At 40.6% G+C, this 19,400-nt stretch overlaps 1 protein-coding gene across 7 annotated transcripts in view; it reads right to left on the bottom strand.

Annotated features, from left to right (window-relative positions):
* Positions 1 to 19,400, bottom strand: part of KALRN (kalirin RhoGEF kinase) — a 1,009,634-nt gene that overhangs the window by 689,771 nt on the left and 300,463 nt on the right. For all 7 annotated transcript variants that reach the window (XM_056793564.1, XM_056793558.1, XM_056793562.1 and 4 more), the window contains exon 3: positions 4,341 to 4,455. In XM_056793564.1, coding sequence (XP_056649542.1) covers positions 4,341 to 4,455 — 115 coding nt within the window. The remainder of the gene's footprint in view (positions 1 to 4,340; positions 4,456 to 19,400) is intronic.

Genomic DNA, 19,400 nt, shown 5'->3' with positions numbered 1-19,400 from the left:
AACAACAACTTAGATTAGTCTTGGCAGTGTCTCCATCACATGCTCCTAGAAGACAGCACACCTACTGTTCTGCCAAGTCAGGCCTCCTTGAAGCTGTCTCCATAGCTTGGAGGAGGCAGTCACCCACTCCCACAATGTGTCTCTTCCTCCCAGGGGACGCAGCAGGAGTCCTCCTACTGCTAGGAGCTGTGGTTCCGTCTCAGTGCCATCATGGGACGAGGCTTCGAGAAAATAACTTACCATGCTAATTTCAAATCTATTGCATGGATTCAATGGTACAAAAGGTCTCTTTCTCTGCTATGCCACCTTTGTTCCATTTGGCACTGGTTTCCTTCCATGCTCTCAGGATCTTTTTTCATTCTTCCTCCCTTCCTGGAGTATGTGGGATATAATGTATAAAGTACTTGCTTTTGAGTCAACAAGACTTGGGTTTAGATCTTGTCTCTGACACTTACTGGTTGTGTGATGCTCAGCAAGTTATTTAAACACCCACAGCCTCAATTTCCTCGTCTGAAAAATGGAGTCCATCTAGTCCTAAACCTATTATCTTATGAACCCATCATCTATCTAGTAAGAGAAAAGACAGTCCTCAAACCCTTCTGATTTCTCTGATTTACTTGCTCCAGATAGTTTACTGGTGATGACCAGAGACAGGAAAACAAGCATAACATATTCCCTATGGGTCCTATTATCGTTTCCCCAAAATCCATATTGCTAGAGGCTCTAGATGAACTAATGGTTCTATGTGCCTCTCAAAGGGAAACTTCCAAAGAAACATTATCTTTCTATGCCTTTTGGAGGGGGGGGGAGTTAGTGCTCTTTAAATCTGTTTAGCCCCAACCCTCTCTGGATCAGTTGTTGCATTCAACAAATAGGTTATTTGGTTCATGTCCCTACTTCCAAGAGGGATAGGAATCTCTCTTCTGTTTAATAGTCTTTGTTTTTTAAAGTTTTTAAAATTTATTTTCTTTTTTACCAATAAAGTGTAATAACAAATTTCCACATGAGTTTTCCAAAGTTATAGGATCCAAACTGCCTCCCTTTCTCCCTTCCCTCTCCTTTCCTGGAGCTGCCAAGCAATTTGATTGGGTTATACATGTATCATCATGCAAACCACATTTCTATATCCTTTAATAGTCTTTAAAAATAAGAACGTCTACAGGGGCCTCATTCCATTTTCCCGCAACATTCCCTTTTGGAAATTTCTTCCATAAATATAACCCAAATGTTGATCCTCATTCCTGGTTAGGTGTGTTCCAGTGAAGGGATAATTGCTGAATGCTTTCATTTGTGAGGGATGCCTCCAACCTTTTTTGCCTTCTGGGATTGCCATAGTGTGGTCTATGAGAGCAGAGGTCTGCTGTTACTTCTGCTTCCATTGTCTAGTCTTTCCTGCTTTCAATGAAGGAAATTCGAAAGAGGCCATAATGGAAAGCCACAAGAAGTCTAGAAGCCAAAGTCTATTCTGAGTTTTTCAGCCAGCCAACACCAATGCAGAGTTGATGAGGCCATGACTTATCCAATGGCAATGACCCATTTGGAAATTAACTAGGTAAGATCAATACTATGTAGAAACTACTTTAAATAGAAACCCACCATCCCCAGGAACCATGGCAGTCTAGAGGAAAGTGTGCCCCCAGGTATCGATGGGAAACATTTGAACTTCTATTCACGCTACACCTTCATAATAAATATCCTTTTGTAACAATGTAAAAAAAAACTTCCAAATCCCTCTCACAGATGCCCTACTCTTATTGTGTTCATCTATCTTCAGTAATGTATCATCAATAGATAAGAAAGAAAGAAAGAAAGAAAGAAAGAAAGAAAGAAAGAAAGAAAGAAAGAAAGAAAGAAAGAAAGAAAGAAAGAAAGAAAGAAAGAAAGAAAGAAAGAAAGAAAGAAAGAAAGAAAGAAAGAAAGAAAGAAAGAAAGAAAGAAAGAAAGAAAGAAAGGAAGGAAGGAAGGAAGGAGGGAGGGAGGAGGGGAGAGAGAGAGGAAGAGGAGAAGAGAGAGAATGAGAAAGGAGAAAGAGAGAAAGAGAGAAAGAAGAGAGAGAAGAAGAAAGAAGAAAGAAAGAAAGAAGAAAGAAAGAAAGAAGAAAGAAAGAACAAGAAAGAAAGAAAGAAAGAAGAGAAAGAAAGAAAGAAAGAAAGAAAGAAAGAAAGAAAGAAAGAAAGAAAGAAAGAAAGAAAGGAGGGAGGGTGGGTGGAGAGAGAGAGAGAGAGAGAGAGAAAGAGAGAAGAGAAGAAGAGAGAGAAAGAAGAAAGAAAGAAAGAAAGAAAGAGAAAGAAAGAAAGAAAGAAAGAAAGAAAGAAAGAAAGAAAGAAAGAAAGAAAGAAAGAAAGAAAGAAAGAAAGAAAGAAAGAAAGAAAGAAAAAGAGAAAACTGAGTTCAAAAGTTCAAATTCAGCCTCAGATATTCCCTGGCTGTGTGACACTGGGAAAGTCACTTCACCTCTATTTGCCTCAATTTCCTCAGCTATAAAATGGGGATTAACAATAGCACCTACCTCTCAGGGTTATTGTGAGGATCAAAAGAGATAACAGTAAAGTGCTTAGCACAGTGCCTGGCATGTAGTAAATGCTATATAAATGTTAGCTCTTATGTTTATATTTCTAATTCTATCCAAGTACACTTGACCAAGTAGTTTAGTGCTTTGGGACCTCAGTTTCCTGAAGGATTGGAAAAGAACAGCTCTAAGGTTCATTTTAGCACTGAATTTATGATAGAGTGGAAATGGCCTTTCAGTGTTTTTTATATACAGCCTTCCTTTCTTTCTATTTCTTCTGAAAAACCATGGTCACTACGTTCTCGAAGTTCATACTGCTGAGCCCTATCTTTCTCATCTTATATATGTTTTCTTCATAGCTCCTTAAGATTTATTGCCTTCCCATTCTATAGTGGCTGTAAGAATTTCATCACCAAGCTTAAAAAATTGATGGTGATTTCCCATCAATATCAGGTCAGAACATCCTGTTCCTTTCCCTAATCTTGTAGCTTTTCAGTAAAACCTGCAGCAAACTGGAGAAAAGATAAGGTGCCATTTCCAACTGGTCACAGCAAATGCCAAGCAACCCACAACCACTGTAAAATGAAAGGAAACAGGGCTCCTTCCATGGAAATCTCTCTTCAAAGCAGGCCCCATGCAAACGCATTGCTGTACCCCAGTAGGCCCTGGACCCTCTTCGTCCCTAAAAGTGAGAGCTCTGAGTGGCTGGCTCCCAGATGTACGCTCCTGTCATCCTTATGAATGGAATTGCTGGTATCACACCAGCCAGAACAGAAGGCAGTGTCTATTCCACTTAATGAAAGGTGAGTTATTTGTTCCAAATTTCAGTTTATAAATATACGCACTATATTCTCCAGAGTTTCAGGGGAAAAACCCCAACCCCAAACTTCAGGATAGAAGACAATGCAGAAACCTCTCAAGTTCTCATTTGTCCTATTACTGCTGCCCAATTATTTTCCCATGACAAAGGGATATCCATGACTAGGAATTCCATCACTTTCTCAAGTTCTCCCCTTCCCCAGTAGAAAGCACGCAGTTACTGTTTCAATTGTGTCCTTCTGGCTTTAGCTCCTGCAAGATACCTTGATGTAAGGGACAGAGATCTGGCTTTAAAGCTAAAAAGACCTGAGTTCAAGTCTTTCCCCTCACCTGTACTGGTCTTGTGACTGGGAAAATTACTTAACCTCTCCTGCCCCAAATAATCATCAGAAATCCTTAAACGTTTCTGTGTCATGGGCCCTTCTGGCAATCTGGTCAAATTTAGGGATCCTCTACTCAGAAAATATGCTTTTAACTTCATAAAATACAATCCATAGGATCTCAGAGTATGCTAGTTATATTGAAATACAGTTAGCATTTTTTTAAGTTCACAAACACCAGGCTAAGAACCCCTATTTTAAAACTATATCTTTTGGAAAAGGTGCAGACCTGAAATGATGGATGGAGGCAATTTTTCACTTGAGAGTTCTCCATATCAATGAAAACACAGGTCCAGTCCCCGTCCCCAGATCTAGTTCCTAGAATAATCTAAGTGCTTAATAAACATTTGTGGACTGCAGGGAATTGGATTTTCCAAGGGCAGCCACTGCCTTACCTTCCTCAAATGGACCATCTATCTATCTCTCCTCATAGTTTCCACTCGATGCAAGTTAATTGTAACAACAACAGGGCAAGTGAGGGAGATGGGTCTAGCATTCATGATACCAACAAGAGAGAGGATGGCTAGAAGACTCTCCAACTGGAGAACCAGTCTTCGCCCTCCTAGGGGTTCCAAGACTCTCTGAAAGAGGCACGGTTGAACGTTGAGAATACATCATCCTTTAAACTTTACCTCGGCACACTAGCCAGATAAGTCACGAGTTTCCGCAGATCTTCCTGCCTTATTCTGTCATGATTGCTCCGAGCAGGGAAAGTCAGAATGGGTCCACCTCGCTTATCTCGGCCACCTGTAGACAGGAGAAACAACAGAGAGGTTAAGCTTATCACATTAACAATTTGCATTTATTTATACTAGGTTTGCAAAGTGCTTTACAAATATTTCATTTAATCAACACAATCCTAAGATGTAGGTGCTATTATCCCCATTTTACAGATAAGAAAATTGTGGTACACAAGTTAAGTACTCAGTCTAACAGTAGAGTCAGGATTCAAACTTGGGTCTTCCCAACTCCAGGTCTAGACCTCTATCCACTGTGCCACCTCGCTGAATAAGGTTGAATGACTCTGAATGAGCACTAAGTTCTCCCTTTTCCCTTCTGAAGTGGGTACCGGTACACCAGTCTTCTAGATGAGAAGAATTAGCCCAGGTCACTGCCTCAATGGATATACGGCCAGAACCATGGCACAAAGGGATATAATAATGAGTCACTTGGGGGCTTCAGCCCCTCTTGACGAAGACAAGTTCCCTGATTCTCTTTGCCTCTCATCTCTAGGGTAGCAGATTACTTTTGTTCTATTTCATCCCTTGGAATTGGGAGCTCAGCCTGAATTTATTACAATCATAGATCTAGAGATGGAAGGGAACTTGGAGCACATTTCATCTAACCTCTTCATTTGACAGTTGTGGAAACTGAGGCCATGAAAAGTTAAACTTTATTAAATGAAACCACCAAGAGGAGAAGACCGTAATATGAAGAATAGCTTAAATGCAAGTGCTGTATAATGGTTTGGGACAAGCTGATGTGGAAAGAGATCAAATACTTCTCCTTTGTATAACGTGCTCTTTTCTCTGCCAAGAAGGCACACAGGTATTAAGTGTCAGAGGTGTGATTTGATTCCAGGTTTTCTGACTCCAGAGACAGATGTCTTTCTGTTATGTAATGATAGATTTTTTTGTTGTTGTTTTTGTTTGCATTTTTGTTTGTATAATTTTCTTAAGGTTCTCCCATTGTCTTCTTGTAATCTTTTGGATCTGCCTCCATCCCCACTTCTCATACCCAGTCTAAACATTATATCATCAAATGAGCCATTATTCTAAGCAGCATCACAGGTTTGTTTCTTAACTGGGCTGAGAAGGCTGCTGCCCACTCGCTTTAAGAGCTCAAAATGACTGATCTCTACGGTTGCTTATTTTTAAATTTCACAAAATGCTACTCTCTCTCAATGTGGCCAAGATTAAACATTAAACAAACTTTGGTGGTCAATGTTCTAGACCCACTTTTATAGTGTACTAACTCAGCCATTTGAGTACTTTGAGGCTCTTTCCTCAACTGTTAAATGGGGATGCTAGTACGAAGGATACGATTATCATATCAAGCAAGAAATGTGTGTGAAAGAACATTTAAAATTGTAATGCCCTGGACTTCCGGTTAAGATGGCGGCTTAGAGAAAGCTAAAGCTCAGATCTCCTGAAAACCCTTCCCGACCGATCTCAAACGATAAGCTCCTAAGGCGCCGAAATTCAAAACGATCAACAGCACAGACCCTGGGAACCCTCCTCCTGGACCTGGACCCGGTTCAAAAGGTACGGCTCCCCTTAAAAGCCAGAACCCGAGATCACTCGGACCTCAGGGGTAGGAGCACAGAGTCCAAGGCTCCCGGAAGCCGCAGCCCGGCCAGGCTCAGAGAGCAGAACCCTCAGGGCCTTCTACAGTCCCGGTGAAAGTTACTGCCTGGGGCTTCCGCTGCAGAGAGCTGGTCGAAACAACAGCAACCCTCAGGGCGGGCAAGACAGCCTCACGGGCTGGATCCTGCTATCCAAGTCTCAGTGAAAGTCCTTGCCCGGAGCTTGGGAAAGCTGCAGCCCATCCCTCCGCAGGCCAACGAAACAGCCTCACGGCCAGCGATTCTGAAGGCAACTTCCGGAAAGCGAGCCGGGGGGGGGGGGGGGGGGGGGGGGGGGGGGGGGGGGGGGGGGGGGGGGGGGAATAGAACTATCTGCCCAGGACTAAAGCCCCTGAACACCAGAAAGAGACAAGAAAAACTAATCCTCCACATTCAGAAATGGCAAACTCCACAGAACCACAGAAGCCCCAAAATACCAAGAAAAATAAGAAGAAAGGGGCGACTTTGGACACATTCTATGGAGCCAAAATACAAAATACAGAGCAGACAGAAGATAATATAAAAGAAAATGCTCCAAAACCTTCCAAAGGAAATGGAAACTCTCCACAAACCTATGAAGAATTTGAATCAGAAATGACCAAAAAGATGGAAGCCTTCTGGGAGGAAAAGTTGGAAATAATGCAAAAGAAATTCACGCATCTACAAAACCAGTTTGACCAAACTGTAAAAGAAAACCAGACTTTAAAGGCCAGAATCAGGCAGCTGGAAGACAACGATCATGTAAAAGAGCAAGAATCAATAAAGCAAAGCCAAAATACCAAGAAATTAGAAGAGAACATAAAGTATCTCACCGACAAGGTGATAGATCTGGAAAATAGGGGGAGAAGGGATAATTTAAGAATAATTGGACTCCCAGATAAGCCAGAAATAAACACCAAACTGGACATGGTGATACAAGATATAATCAAAGAAAATTGCCCAGAGATTCTAGAACAAGGGGGCAATACAGCCACTGACAGAGCTCACAGAACACCTTCTACACTAAACCCCCAAAAGACAACTCCCAGGAATGTAATTGCCAAATTCCAAAGCTATCAAACAAAAGAAAAAATCCTACAGGAAGCCAGAAAAAGACAATTTAGATATAAAGGAATGCCAATCAGGGTCACACAAGACCTTGCAAGTTCTACTCTGAATGATCGTAAGGCATGGAACATGATCTTCAGAAAGGCAAGAGAGCTGGGTCTCCAACCAAGAATCAGCTACCCAGCAAAACTGACTATATACTTCCAAGGGAAAGTATGGGCATTCAACAAAATAGAAGACTTCCAACTTTTTGCAAAGAAAAGACCAGAGCTCTGTGGAAAGTTTGATACCGAAAATCAAAGAGCAAGGAATACCTGAAAAGGTAAATATTAAGGAAAGGGGAAAATGTTATCTTCTTCTTTTACTCAAACTCTCTTCTATAAGGACTACATTTATATCAACCTATGTATACTAACATGTGGGGAAAATGTAATGTATAAATAGGGGGTAAAGAAAGACCAAATAGAATAATCATTCTCACACAAAGATTCACATGGGAAGGGGAGGGGAAGAAAACTCCTATAAGAAGGAGAGGAAGAGGGGGGGGGGTTACTTAAACCTCAATCTCAGGGAAATCAGCTCTGAGAGGGAAAAACATCCAGATCCATTGGGATCTTGAATTCTATCTTACCCAACAAGGGTAAGGAGAAGGGAAAACCAAGGGGGGGAGGGGGAGAGGGAGAACAAAAAGGGAGGGAAAGAGAGGGGGGAGGGGGAGGGAACAAAAAGGGAGGGACTAAAAAGGGAAACATCAAGGGAGGGGACAAGGGGGACTGTTTCAAAGTAAATCACTGGACTAAAAGGTAGAGCCGAAGAAGAAAAGGTTAGAATTAGGGAAGGCAATCAAAATGCCAGGGAGTCCACAAATGACAATCATAACTTTGAATGTGAATGGGATGAACTCACCCATAAAACGTAGACGAATAGCAGAATGGATTAGAATCCAAAACCCTACCATATGTTGTCTTCAAGAAACACACATGAGGCGGGTTGACACCCACAAGGTCAGAATTAAAGGATGGAGTAAGACCTTCTGGGCTTCAACTGATAGAAAGAAGGCAGGAGTGGTAATCATGATATCTGATAAAGCCAATGCAAAAATAGACCTGATCAAAAGGGATAGGGAAGGTAATTATATTTTGTTAAAAGGGACTATAGACAATGAGGAAATATCATTAATCAATATGTATGCACCAAATAATATAGCACCCAAATTTCTAATGGAGAAACTAGGAGAATTGAAGGAAGAAATAGACAATAAAACCATACTAGTGGGAGACTTAAACCAACCATTATCAAATTTAGATAAATCAAATCAAAAAATAAATAAGAAAGAGGTAAAAGAAGTGAATGAAATCTTAGAAAAATTAGAATTAATAGACATATGGAGAAAAATAAATAGGGATAAAAAGGAATACACCTTCTTCTCAGCACCACATGGCACATTCACAAAAATTGACCATACATTAGGTCACAGAAACATAGCACACAAATGCAGAAAAGCAGAAATAATGAATGCAGCCTTCTCAGATCACAAGGCAATAAAAATAATGATTAGTAATGGTACATGGAAAACCAAATCTAAAACCAATTGGAAATTAAACAATATGATACTCCAAAACCGTTTAGTTAAAGAAGAAATCATAGAAACAATTAATAATTTCATCGAGGAAAATGACAATGGCGAAACATCCTTCCAAACCTTTTGGGATGCAGCCAAAGCGGTAATCAGAGGTAAATTCATATCCCTGAATGCTTATATTAACAAACAAGGGAGAGCAGAGATCAATCAATTGGAAATGCAAATGAAAAAACTGGAAAGCGATCAAATTAAAAACCCCCAGCAGAAAACCAAATTAGAAATCCTAAAAATTAAGGGAGAAATTAATAAAATCGAAAGTGATAGAACTATTGATTTAATAAATGAGACAAGAAGCTGGTACTTTGAAAAAACAAACAAAATAGACAAGGTACTGGTCAATCTAGTTAAAAAAAGGAAGGAAGAAAAGCAAATTCACAGCATTAAAGATGAAAAGGGGGACAGCACCTCCAATGAGGAGGAAATTAAGGCAATCATTAGAAATTACTTTGCCCAATTATATGGCAATAAATACACCAATTTAGGAGAAATGGATGAATATATACAAAAATACAAACTGCCTAGACTAACAGAAGAGGAAATAGAATTCCTAAATAATCCCATATCAGAAATTGAAATCCAACAAGCCATCAAAGAACTTCCTAAGAAAAAGTCCCCAGGGCCTGATGGATTCACCTGTGAATTCTATCAAACATTCAGAGAACAGTTAATCCCAATACTATACAAACTATTTGACATAATAAGCAAAGAGGGAGTTCTACCAAACTCCTTTTACGACACAAACATGGTACTGATTCCAAAACCAGGCAGGTCAAAAACAGAGAAAGAAAACTATAGGCCAATCTCCCTAATGAATATAGATGCAAAAATCTTAAATAGGATACTAGCAAAAAGACTCCAGCAAGTGATCAGAAGGATCATTCACCATGATCAAGTAGGATTCATACCAGGGATGCAGGGCTGGTTCAACATTAGGAAAACCATCCACATAATTGACCACATCAACAAGCAAACTAGCAAGAATCACATGATTATTTCAATAGATGCAGAAAAAGCCTTTGATAAAATACAACACCCATTCCTATTAAAAACACTAGAAAGCATAGGAATAGAAGGGTCATTCCTAAAAATAATAAACAGTATATATCTAAAACCAACAGCTAATATCATCTGCAATGGGGATAAACTAGATGCATTCCCAATAAGATCAGGAGTGAAACAAGGATGCCCATTATCACCTCTACTATTTGACATTGTACTAGAAACACTAGCAGTAGCAATTAGAGAAGATAAAGGAATTGAAGGCATCAAAATAGGCAAGGAGGAGACCAAGTTATCACTCTTTGCGGATGACATGATGGTCTACTTAAAGAATCCTAGAGATTCAACCAAAAAGCTAATTGAAATAATCAACAACTTTAGCAAAGTTGCAGGATACAAAATAAACCCACATAAATCATCAGCTTTTCTATATATCTCCAACACAGCTCAGCAGCAAGAACTAGAAAGAGAAATCCCATTCAAAATCACCTTAGACAAAATAAAATACCTAGGAATCTACCTCCCAAGACAAACACAGGAACTATATGAACACAACTACAAAACACTCGCCACACAACTAAAACTAGACTTGAACAAATGGAAAAACATTAACTGCTCATGGATAGGACGAGCCAATATAATAAAAATGACCATCCTACCCAAACTTATTTATCTATTTAGTGCCATACCCATTGAACTACCAAAATACTTCTTCACTGATTTAGAAAAAACCATAACAAAGTTCATTTGGAAGAACAAAAGATCAAGGATATCCAGGGAAATAATGAAAAAAAACACATATGATGGGGGCCTTGCAGTCCCTGACCTAAAACTATATTACAAAGCAGCAGTCATCAAAACAATTTGGTACTGGCTAAGAAAGAGAAAGGAAGATCAGTGGAATAGACTGGGGGAAAGCGACCTCAGCAAGACAGTATACGATAAACCCAAAGATCCCAGCTTTTGGGACAAAAATCCACTATTCGATAAAAACTGCTGGGAAAATTGGAAGACAGTGTGGGAGAGACTAGGAATAGATCAACACCTCACACCCTACACCAAGATAAATTCAAAATGGGTGAGTGACTTAAACATAAAGAAGGAAACCATAAGTAAATTGGGTAAAAAATTGTAATGCCCTATATAAAAGTAATGACTATATTTTTTCATAATCTAAACCTGTTACCTCACTTATGCAAGATCCATGGTTCTTGAGTTTTCATACCAATCAGATCATAAACTTATCCACACCTTGTATTTTTTGTGATTATTTTTCTGATTACATATAAAAACAATTTTTAATATTTCTTTAATTTTGAGTTCCAAATTTTCTCCCTGCATATTCATGCAAAGCATATTTCTCTATTAATCATATTGTTAAAGAAAATACAGACCGATAAAACCCCAAGAAAAAAAAGAAGGTTTTAAAAAAAAAGGATGCATTCAAATGTTCTTTCTTTGGAAGTGGAAAGAATTTTTTTGATGTAAGTCCTTCAGAATTGTCTTGGATCATTGAATTGCTGAGAACAGCTAAGTCATTCACAACTGTTCATCATACAATATTACTGTTACTGTGTACAATGTTTTGGATCTGTTCACTTCACTTGGCATCAATTCCTATGAGTTTTTTTCAAGTTTTTCTGCAAGCATCCTGCTCATTATTTCTTATAGCACAATAGTATACCATCATAATCACATGTAATAACTTCTTTGTCCAGTCTCCAATGGATTGGCATCCCCTTCATTTTCAATTATTTATCGCCACAAAAGGAGCTGTTATCAGTACTTTGTACATATTATTCCTTTTTCTCTTTAATTTCTTTGGAAAACAGACCTAATAGTGGTATTGCTGGGTCAAAGGGTGTGCAGTGTTAAAGCCCTTTAAGCATAGTTCCAAATGATTCTCCAGAATGATTGCATCATTTGACATTAGTGACCACATTTCCCCTCATTCCCTCCAGAATCTGTCCTTTTCCTTTTCTATCATATTAGCCACTTTGATAGGTGTGAGGAAGCTCTTCAGAGTTGTTTTCATTTACATTATTTGTATTCTCCTTTTTTAAATACATTTTTATTGATGTCTTCTGTTCCTTACATCATCACAGTTATCCCTACTATCTTTCCCCTTTCCCTTCCCAGAGAACCATTTCATATAGCAAATAATATTTTTAAGAGGAAAAAGTCAGCATAACTGATTGACAAAATGGAAAAGTCTAAAAATGTGCAGTTTACAACACCTTTGGATCTCCCACCGCCCTTAAAGGGTGGCTTGGGGCCATCTTCTCAAATCTCTTCATTTGAGTCCTGTTTAATCATTGTAATTTTAATTATAAAATTATATACAAAATATATCTATGTAGATATAGATTTATAGAATCTATAAAAGTAGATTCACTGTTGATTATTTGGTATTTGGTCTTTCCATTTACATTGTTGCTTAACTTGTATTCTTTAAGTGTTACCCAAGGGGTGTGGGTAGATAGCATAGTGGAAAGAGCACCAGGTCTAGAGTTGGAGGACCTGGGTTCAGATCTGACCTCAGATACTTTCTAGCCACATGACCATGGGCAAGGCACTTAACCCTTTTTGCCTAGCCCTTGCTTTTCTGTCTTAGTGTTGTTACTAAGAGAAAGTAGGAGCTAAAAACAAATTCACCCAGGATACTGAGAAGATGGGTGACTTACTTGTTTAAAGTCACACAGCCAGCACGCATCAGAAGCAGGTCTTAAACCTAAGTCTTTCTGACTCCGAGACCAGTTCTTAATCCTCTATACCATTATAAAGCAATTCTAATTTCTAGATAACCCGGATTACATTTAAATGATAATTCCATTTATGCCCAAGCTTGTCTTCATACACATTAACTGAATGCCCACTACATGTTGTTCTAGAGGCTTTCTAGACTTTCTAGTCTTCTTTTTCCAACCCATTTCCCTTTTGAAACTAACATACCCCTTCCTGGAGAAGTGGAAAGCCCTTATTCGATAGGAGACTCTGGGATATCTGCAGGGAAGTCACCTATTCACAATAAGCCTGGGAGCCTTTGTGGCTTTGGTGCAGCCAAGGGCCATGTTGAGAAGTATACATATGCCATATGGTAAAGCTGTACACAAATGAAACATTTCTGAGCCCAGAAAAATGAAAGAAGTTTCATAGAATGGCATCTGTCGAAGCCAGAGAATATAGCGGAAAGAGCATTGGCTCTGGAGTCAGAGGGCTTGGGTTCAAATTCAAGCTCTGATACTCCTTCTGTGGCCTTAGACAAATCATTTACCCTCTCAAAGCCTCCATTTCCCTATATGTAGAATGAGTTGATTGAATTAGATGGCCTCAAAAGTCTCTCCTGGCTCTAAATTTAGGGATTGCAAGGTCTTGATGGGGGGGGGGGTATAAAAAAGAAAGAGAGGGAACCATGGCATTCTTTTGGGGAACAAGTTCAAGAAACTACATAGAAAGCATGGGCAGCCTATCCTAGGATTGGAGGCACATTGGTCTAGTCTAAGCTCTACTACTAACTAGTTCTCTAATTCTGGGTTACAGAATTCCTCCCTTGACTTTGTTTCCTCATCTGCAAAATAAAGTGATCCCATTAGATGTTCTCTAATGTCCTTGCCTACTCTGCCCTGTTAGAAAGCTGAGCCTCTGAAAATTTCATCCCCAATTCCATTCCTTTTGGCTGGTCCAGGGAATACTACTCTGTGCTTGACCAGCTGCCAATGTAAGAACATAAGAAATCTTTTTAAAGTAATTAGCGAGCAGGGGCAGCTGGGTAGCCCAGGGGAAGAGCACCGGGCTCAGAGTAAGGAAGGACCTGGGTTCAAATCTGACCTCAGATGCTGCCAAGCTGTGTGAACCCTGGGCAAGGCATTTAACCCCAACTGTCTAGCCCTTACTGTTCTTCTGTCTTGGAATAAATACTTCATATCAATTCTAAGACAAGGGTTAAAAAAATAAACAACTAGCTAGCAGATAAAACAGTACAAAGAGATTTGCAGCCTCACATGTCAAAGGAAGAGAAGCTCATTTTTTTCCACAAGACTAAGGATCCCCATCTGTCTGCCCTGCCTGAGGTCCCACCTGTCACTCCTGATGGAACAGGCTATGCATCTTTATCAGAAATGGGCATGTTCAAAGTTTCAATCATCTTTTATGCTCCAGAAACAGGAACAATTGGCTCAGTAGGTTAGAGAGCTGTGTGACTGAAGCCAGGGTTTTGAATTCTAGCCCTCCACCAGGTACCTACAGACACGGAAAGGAAAGATCTGTCCAGTGCCAGTCAGCCCGCTCGCAAATGTGCATCCCTGGTCAGAGGGAGCTAGATGAGGAGTCTTACATAACACATTGCCCATTCTGGGAAAAAAAAATCAAGGGAAAGCCTATGTCTTTCTGAAGTGGGTCAGTCATTTCATTACATCTTGGGATATCTGAGTGAGAAGAAATTTGAGAGGCTGCCTAATCCAACCCCATTTTACAGATGAAGAAATGGACCTGCCCACGGTCACATAATATCAATCAGAATGTGAACTGGAGTCGCCTGACTCCAAATCTAGTGCTCTCTCCACCAAACAACCCTGCTGGGGGCAGAAGGATGGAGGTAACGTTTCCTTAAGCAAAAGAAAAGTTGGAGTAAAAAAGCTCTTTATAAAGCATAGCTTCTACATGTCTGATAATAAAATGACTTTCTCACATAGAATACATTAAAGACTTGTGAGTTCCTCAGCATGGGGTCTCCCCCCGCACCGACAGAGATCTTAATCCATCAATCACTGAGAGTTGCCCAGGGCTCCAGAGCCACAAAGCCAATAAATAGGAGACTGGATTTGAACTGAGATCTTCCAGACTTCGAGTCAGACCCTCTCCACTCTGCCAAGCTGCAGCTTGCAATCTGATGAGATGTGTGTGCTGGGGTGTATGAGCATCAATAGCTACAGCTCCTGTTCTCTGAAAATAGACAATAGGAGCATCCATGGACTCAAGGTGGCTGAAGCTTTGGCAATGTGATTCCAACCCACCTTTCCACCCTCTTCTCCTTCTATTCACTTGTATCGTCTATTTGCATGAGTTTTGCACTGTAAAACTACTCACTCGCTTTTAAAAAATAACTCTTGCCTTCTGTCTTAAGATCAGATTTAAGGCAGAAGCAGTGGCAAAGGCTGGGCAATTGGGGTTAAGTGACTTGTCCAGGGTTGCATTGCTAGTAAGTGTTCAAGATCAAATTTGAACCCAGGACCTCCTGACTCTAGGTCTGATGCTCTATCCACTGTGCTACCTAGCTGTATCCGTCACTTGCTTTTCCCCATGTACACAGTCTTTGCTTTCCTTCTTTTTAGCTGTTGCTAAGGCTGTATTGGGGCAGCTAGGTGGTTCAGTGGATAGTATTCTCTTTTGTACTGATTTTGTTAGTGTGCCTACCTCTGCTGTTGATGCCATGTTCCCTGAGGGCAGGAGTCGTGACTTCATTATCTTTATGCCCTCAAGCACCCAGGCTGTATCTCAGTAGTAAACAGTGCAGGAATTAATGCTAGGCTAGGGAGGCAATCGCCTTGGGTACAACATACAGAAAGAGCAGGGGAGACACCTTTGAACATGAATTTTAATAAATATGCATAGTTTTTGTACTGGTAAATTCCATTTTCCATAGCCCATAGGTATCAATTTTGTGCTACGGTAAAAGCGGAAAGCCTCCAGTGGACAGTAACACAGGGATGCAATTTTTAAATTTGCCCAGGGCATACAAATGCTAAATCCTGGCTTTATCCAGAGATCTCACTACTGTCCAAGTAATTTTTACATGGTAGGGAAAGCCCATCCAGCTGATGAGTGTATATATGGAAGGGGTGATTCTCCTCCCAAAAATCCTCCAATTCTGCCAACCCTAACCCTAAAGGGAGAGGGGAAACAAAGCAAAGAGGAAAGTAAAGGTGAGCATTTTCAACCACATGGAAAGACTAGAATGACAGGAAAGTTATACCTAGAACTGAAAGGCACTCCCTCACCCATATCTTTTAGCCTTGATCATAGAATCATAAATTCAGAGTAAAATGGGCCATTAGAGCTGATCTTATCCAACCCTCCAGGAAACTGAGGCCCAGAGACAATAATCTACTAATTCAAGCTCACTTGGGGAATAAATTTGGATCATAAATTTAAAATATGAATCATAACAATAACAAGAATAACATTTATAGAGTGCTTTGTTCTTTGGTCATGTCTAACTCTTTGTGATCCCATGAATTTAGTCTATGAAGTTTTCTTGGCAAAGATATTAGAGTGGTTTGCCATTTTCTTCTCCAGTGGGTCTCCATTTTACAAATGAGGAACTGAAGCAAATAGTGTTTAAATGACTTGCTTGGAGCACACAGCTAGGAAGAGTCTGAGACTGGATTTGAACTCAAGTCTTCCTGATTCTAGCCCCAAATCATCCACTGCATCACCTACCTGCCTGTACTAACCATGCACCAAACCCTGGGCTGAGGACTTTAACAATCATTTTTCCTTCATTTTTAATATGTTTTTATTCATTTTTATTTATTTTTAGAATATTTTTCCATGGTTACATGATTCATGCTTTCTCCTTCCCTTCTTCTCTCCCCCTCCCAGATGTGACAAGCAATTCCACTGATTTATACATGTCTTATTACTCAGAATCTAATTCTGTATTATTCATATTTGTAATAGAGTAATCTTTTAAAAACCACAACCCCAAATACACCCATATAACTGAGTGATAAGTCATGTTTTTCATCTGCATTTCTACTCCCATAATTCTTTCTCTAGATGTGGGTAGCATTCTTTTTCATAAGTTCCATGGGATCGTTCTTAATCATTGCATTGCTATTAGTAGCAGAGTCTATTACAATTGATCATTCCACAATGTTTCAGTTTCTGTGTACAACATTCTCCTGGTTCTGTTCATTTCACTCTGCATCAATTTCAGGAGGTCCTTCCAGTTCACATGGAATTCCTCCACTTTATTATTCCTTTGAGCACAATAGTATTCCATCACCAACAGATACCACAATTTGTTCAGCCATTCCCCAATCGGAGGGCATTCCCTCATTTTCCAATTTTTTGCCACCACAAAGAGCGCAGCTATGAATATTTTTATACAAATATTTTTAATCTCTTTGAGGGACTTTACAATTATTATCTCATTTGATCCTCACAACAATGGGGGGAGTAGGATCTATTGTTATGCCTATTTTACAGATAAAGAAACTGAGGCAAATAGGGTTAAATGACTTGCCCAAGGTCATATAACTAGTAAGTGTCTGAGGCTAGATTTAAATGTAGGTCTTCCTGACTCCAGGTCCCACATTCTGTCCAATGCACCACTCAGTGACATTGGTCATTTAGGTAGACCTGCTCATTTTACAGCTGAGGAAACTGAGACTTGAGAGAGGTTAAGTACCTTTCTGTTCTTCCAAGTAGTATTACAGACAGTATTATGGAATTAAGAAGACATGAGTCCAACTCCAGCCTCACATGCTTCCTAGCTGTGTGACCTGAGGGAGCCACTTAATCTCTGATGGCCTGACAAAAGGATCCACCAGAAAAGGAAACGGTAGACCTCTTGAAGATCCTTGCCAAGGACCCCATGGCTAGTGATAGTCCTTTCCTTTGTAACCTCCAAGCTTAGCATGGTGTCTGGCATAGAGTCAGCCCCCTAAATAAAATGCTGGCTGATAATTAGCTGGCTGACTTGTCCGGGGTCTCCTACTGCCCCCCAAGCTTGTTGAGGATTTTCCTTCTTTGGTGACTTCTGACAGTTGCTGCTGGGCTGGTGGTGATGTTGGAGTTGGGAGAGTTTCTTGGTTTCCCACAAGCCCCAGGCACTGACATTTCTGCACTCCCACACTTTCAAACACTCAATCACAAGGAGTTAATTCTGAGCCCCAGGAGAGTTCCTGAGCCCTGGGGTCCCCTGCCATGGGGCCCCCCAGAATGATCAAGCTTGTTTGTAAGTATGCTCAACATCCCTCCAACTCCAAAGAGGCCAGAGTTCCTCCCTTCTCCCCCAGTCTTTCTGAGCCAGAGAACATTGTCTGGGGGCAGCAGAGCAGGCACTGGGGCAATAAGGTTAACCCTTCCGGGCACTGAGTATCTGCAATGTTGAGAACAGCAAGAGACACCCACGCTGCCTGTGTGGATATAGACAAGCACTGCTGGGTCGCTTTCTGTGCCTGGTTTCCCCACCTGTATAGTAGAGATAATAATAATCCTCCCATGCCCCCTGATCTAGGTCATTAGATTAATTTAGTAACTTCCAAAAAGCTTCTCAGCCCACTGAGCAGTTTGGGGCTTTTTTTCCCATAAAGGCTATTCAGAGTTTATTAGTTTTCACTGAGCAGAAAGCAAACACAATTACTGTGACTGTCCAAAAGCACGTAGGTGACTTAGGAAGGAAAACCGAGGTTTTTGTCTGCTTAATCTTGGACGAGGAGGTCCCAGGAGGTCACTTGTAGTTCCATAAAAAGATAGGATAATAAATTTCAAGCTAGAAGGTACCTTAGAGGCCATTTTTTACCTTATTTTACAGTTGAAGCAACTGAGGCTCAAAGAAATTAGTTAACTCGCCTAGGGTACCATAACTGAAGCAGGATTTGAACTTCTGACACCAAGGCCAGCCCATTGAACTGCCTAGCTAAAATCCTGTGATTCTGTGACTGATATTTTGTTTCTGCTTCCCTTAAAACTGTAACCCAGGCTTCTGAGGCACGGCAGTCCCAGAATACATAGCACAAATATTTGGGGTCAAAACTCTGGGAGGCTGTGTGAGTAGGTGACTAGAATGGGTCAGGAGCTTTCTGGGAAGAAGGGAAGAGGAGTCAAAAACAAACACAACTACTCCCAAAAATAGCCAGCCTAACCTCGTGGGCTGAGTGGAAAGGGGGAGACCAGAAACAGAACTGGGGGGCAGGGATAGGAAATGGGTTCTCATGTCTAGACATCTTTAGGAGTGAGAAGGAACAGAGAGGATGCTACAGTACACACTGTAGTCTGTTTCTGGTTTCTTCATAGCCCTCTTAGATAGGTCATCGATGATTGTGTTGGGGGAGACCAGAGACCTTCCTGGTGCACTCTGGGGGTTCCAAATGGATGACTCAATTTCCCAAAGAACAAGCTTGTCCATCAATGACTTGGGTTTGAGTTGGGGAAGCTGAGGCAGTGATAGCAGAGATTGAGGACTAGAAGGCACCTTGAATGTCACCTAGTCCATTCCCCTCATTTGACAGATGAGGAAATTTAAACCCAGAGTGATAAAGTCCTTACAGTCATGCCAGTCATGCAAGTGCTACATGAGAGCCAAGATTCAAATCCAGGTCCTCTGACTTGGTTGTTGTTTGGTCATTTTCAGTTGTATCTGATCTCATTTGGGATTTTCTTAGCAAAGATGTCCAAGTGGTTTGCCATTTCCTTCGCCAGCTCGTTTTACAGATGAGGAAACTGAGGCAAACAAGGTAAAGTGACTTGCCCAGGGCCACACAGATAGCAAATATCTAAAGACTGAGTTTGATATCAAAGGACCTGGGCTTGAATTCTGACTTTTCTGCTGTGTTCTCTTAGATCACGCAATCTCTCTGGGTCTCTCTCTTCTCCATAACAGAATGAAGGATGTGGCCTATGGCTTTTGAGATTCTCTCCATCTTTAAATCTATG

Source organism: Monodelphis domestica, chromosome 4 (assembly GCF_027887165.1).
Source record: "Monodelphis domestica isolate mMonDom1 chromosome 4, mMonDom1.pri, whole genome shotgun sequence".
Lineage (NCBI taxonomy): Eukaryota > Metazoa > Chordata > Mammalia > Didelphimorphia > Didelphidae > Monodelphis > Monodelphis domestica.
Note: the sequence above shows the minus strand (reverse complement) of the source record. Positions and strands in the feature narration are given on the sequence as shown.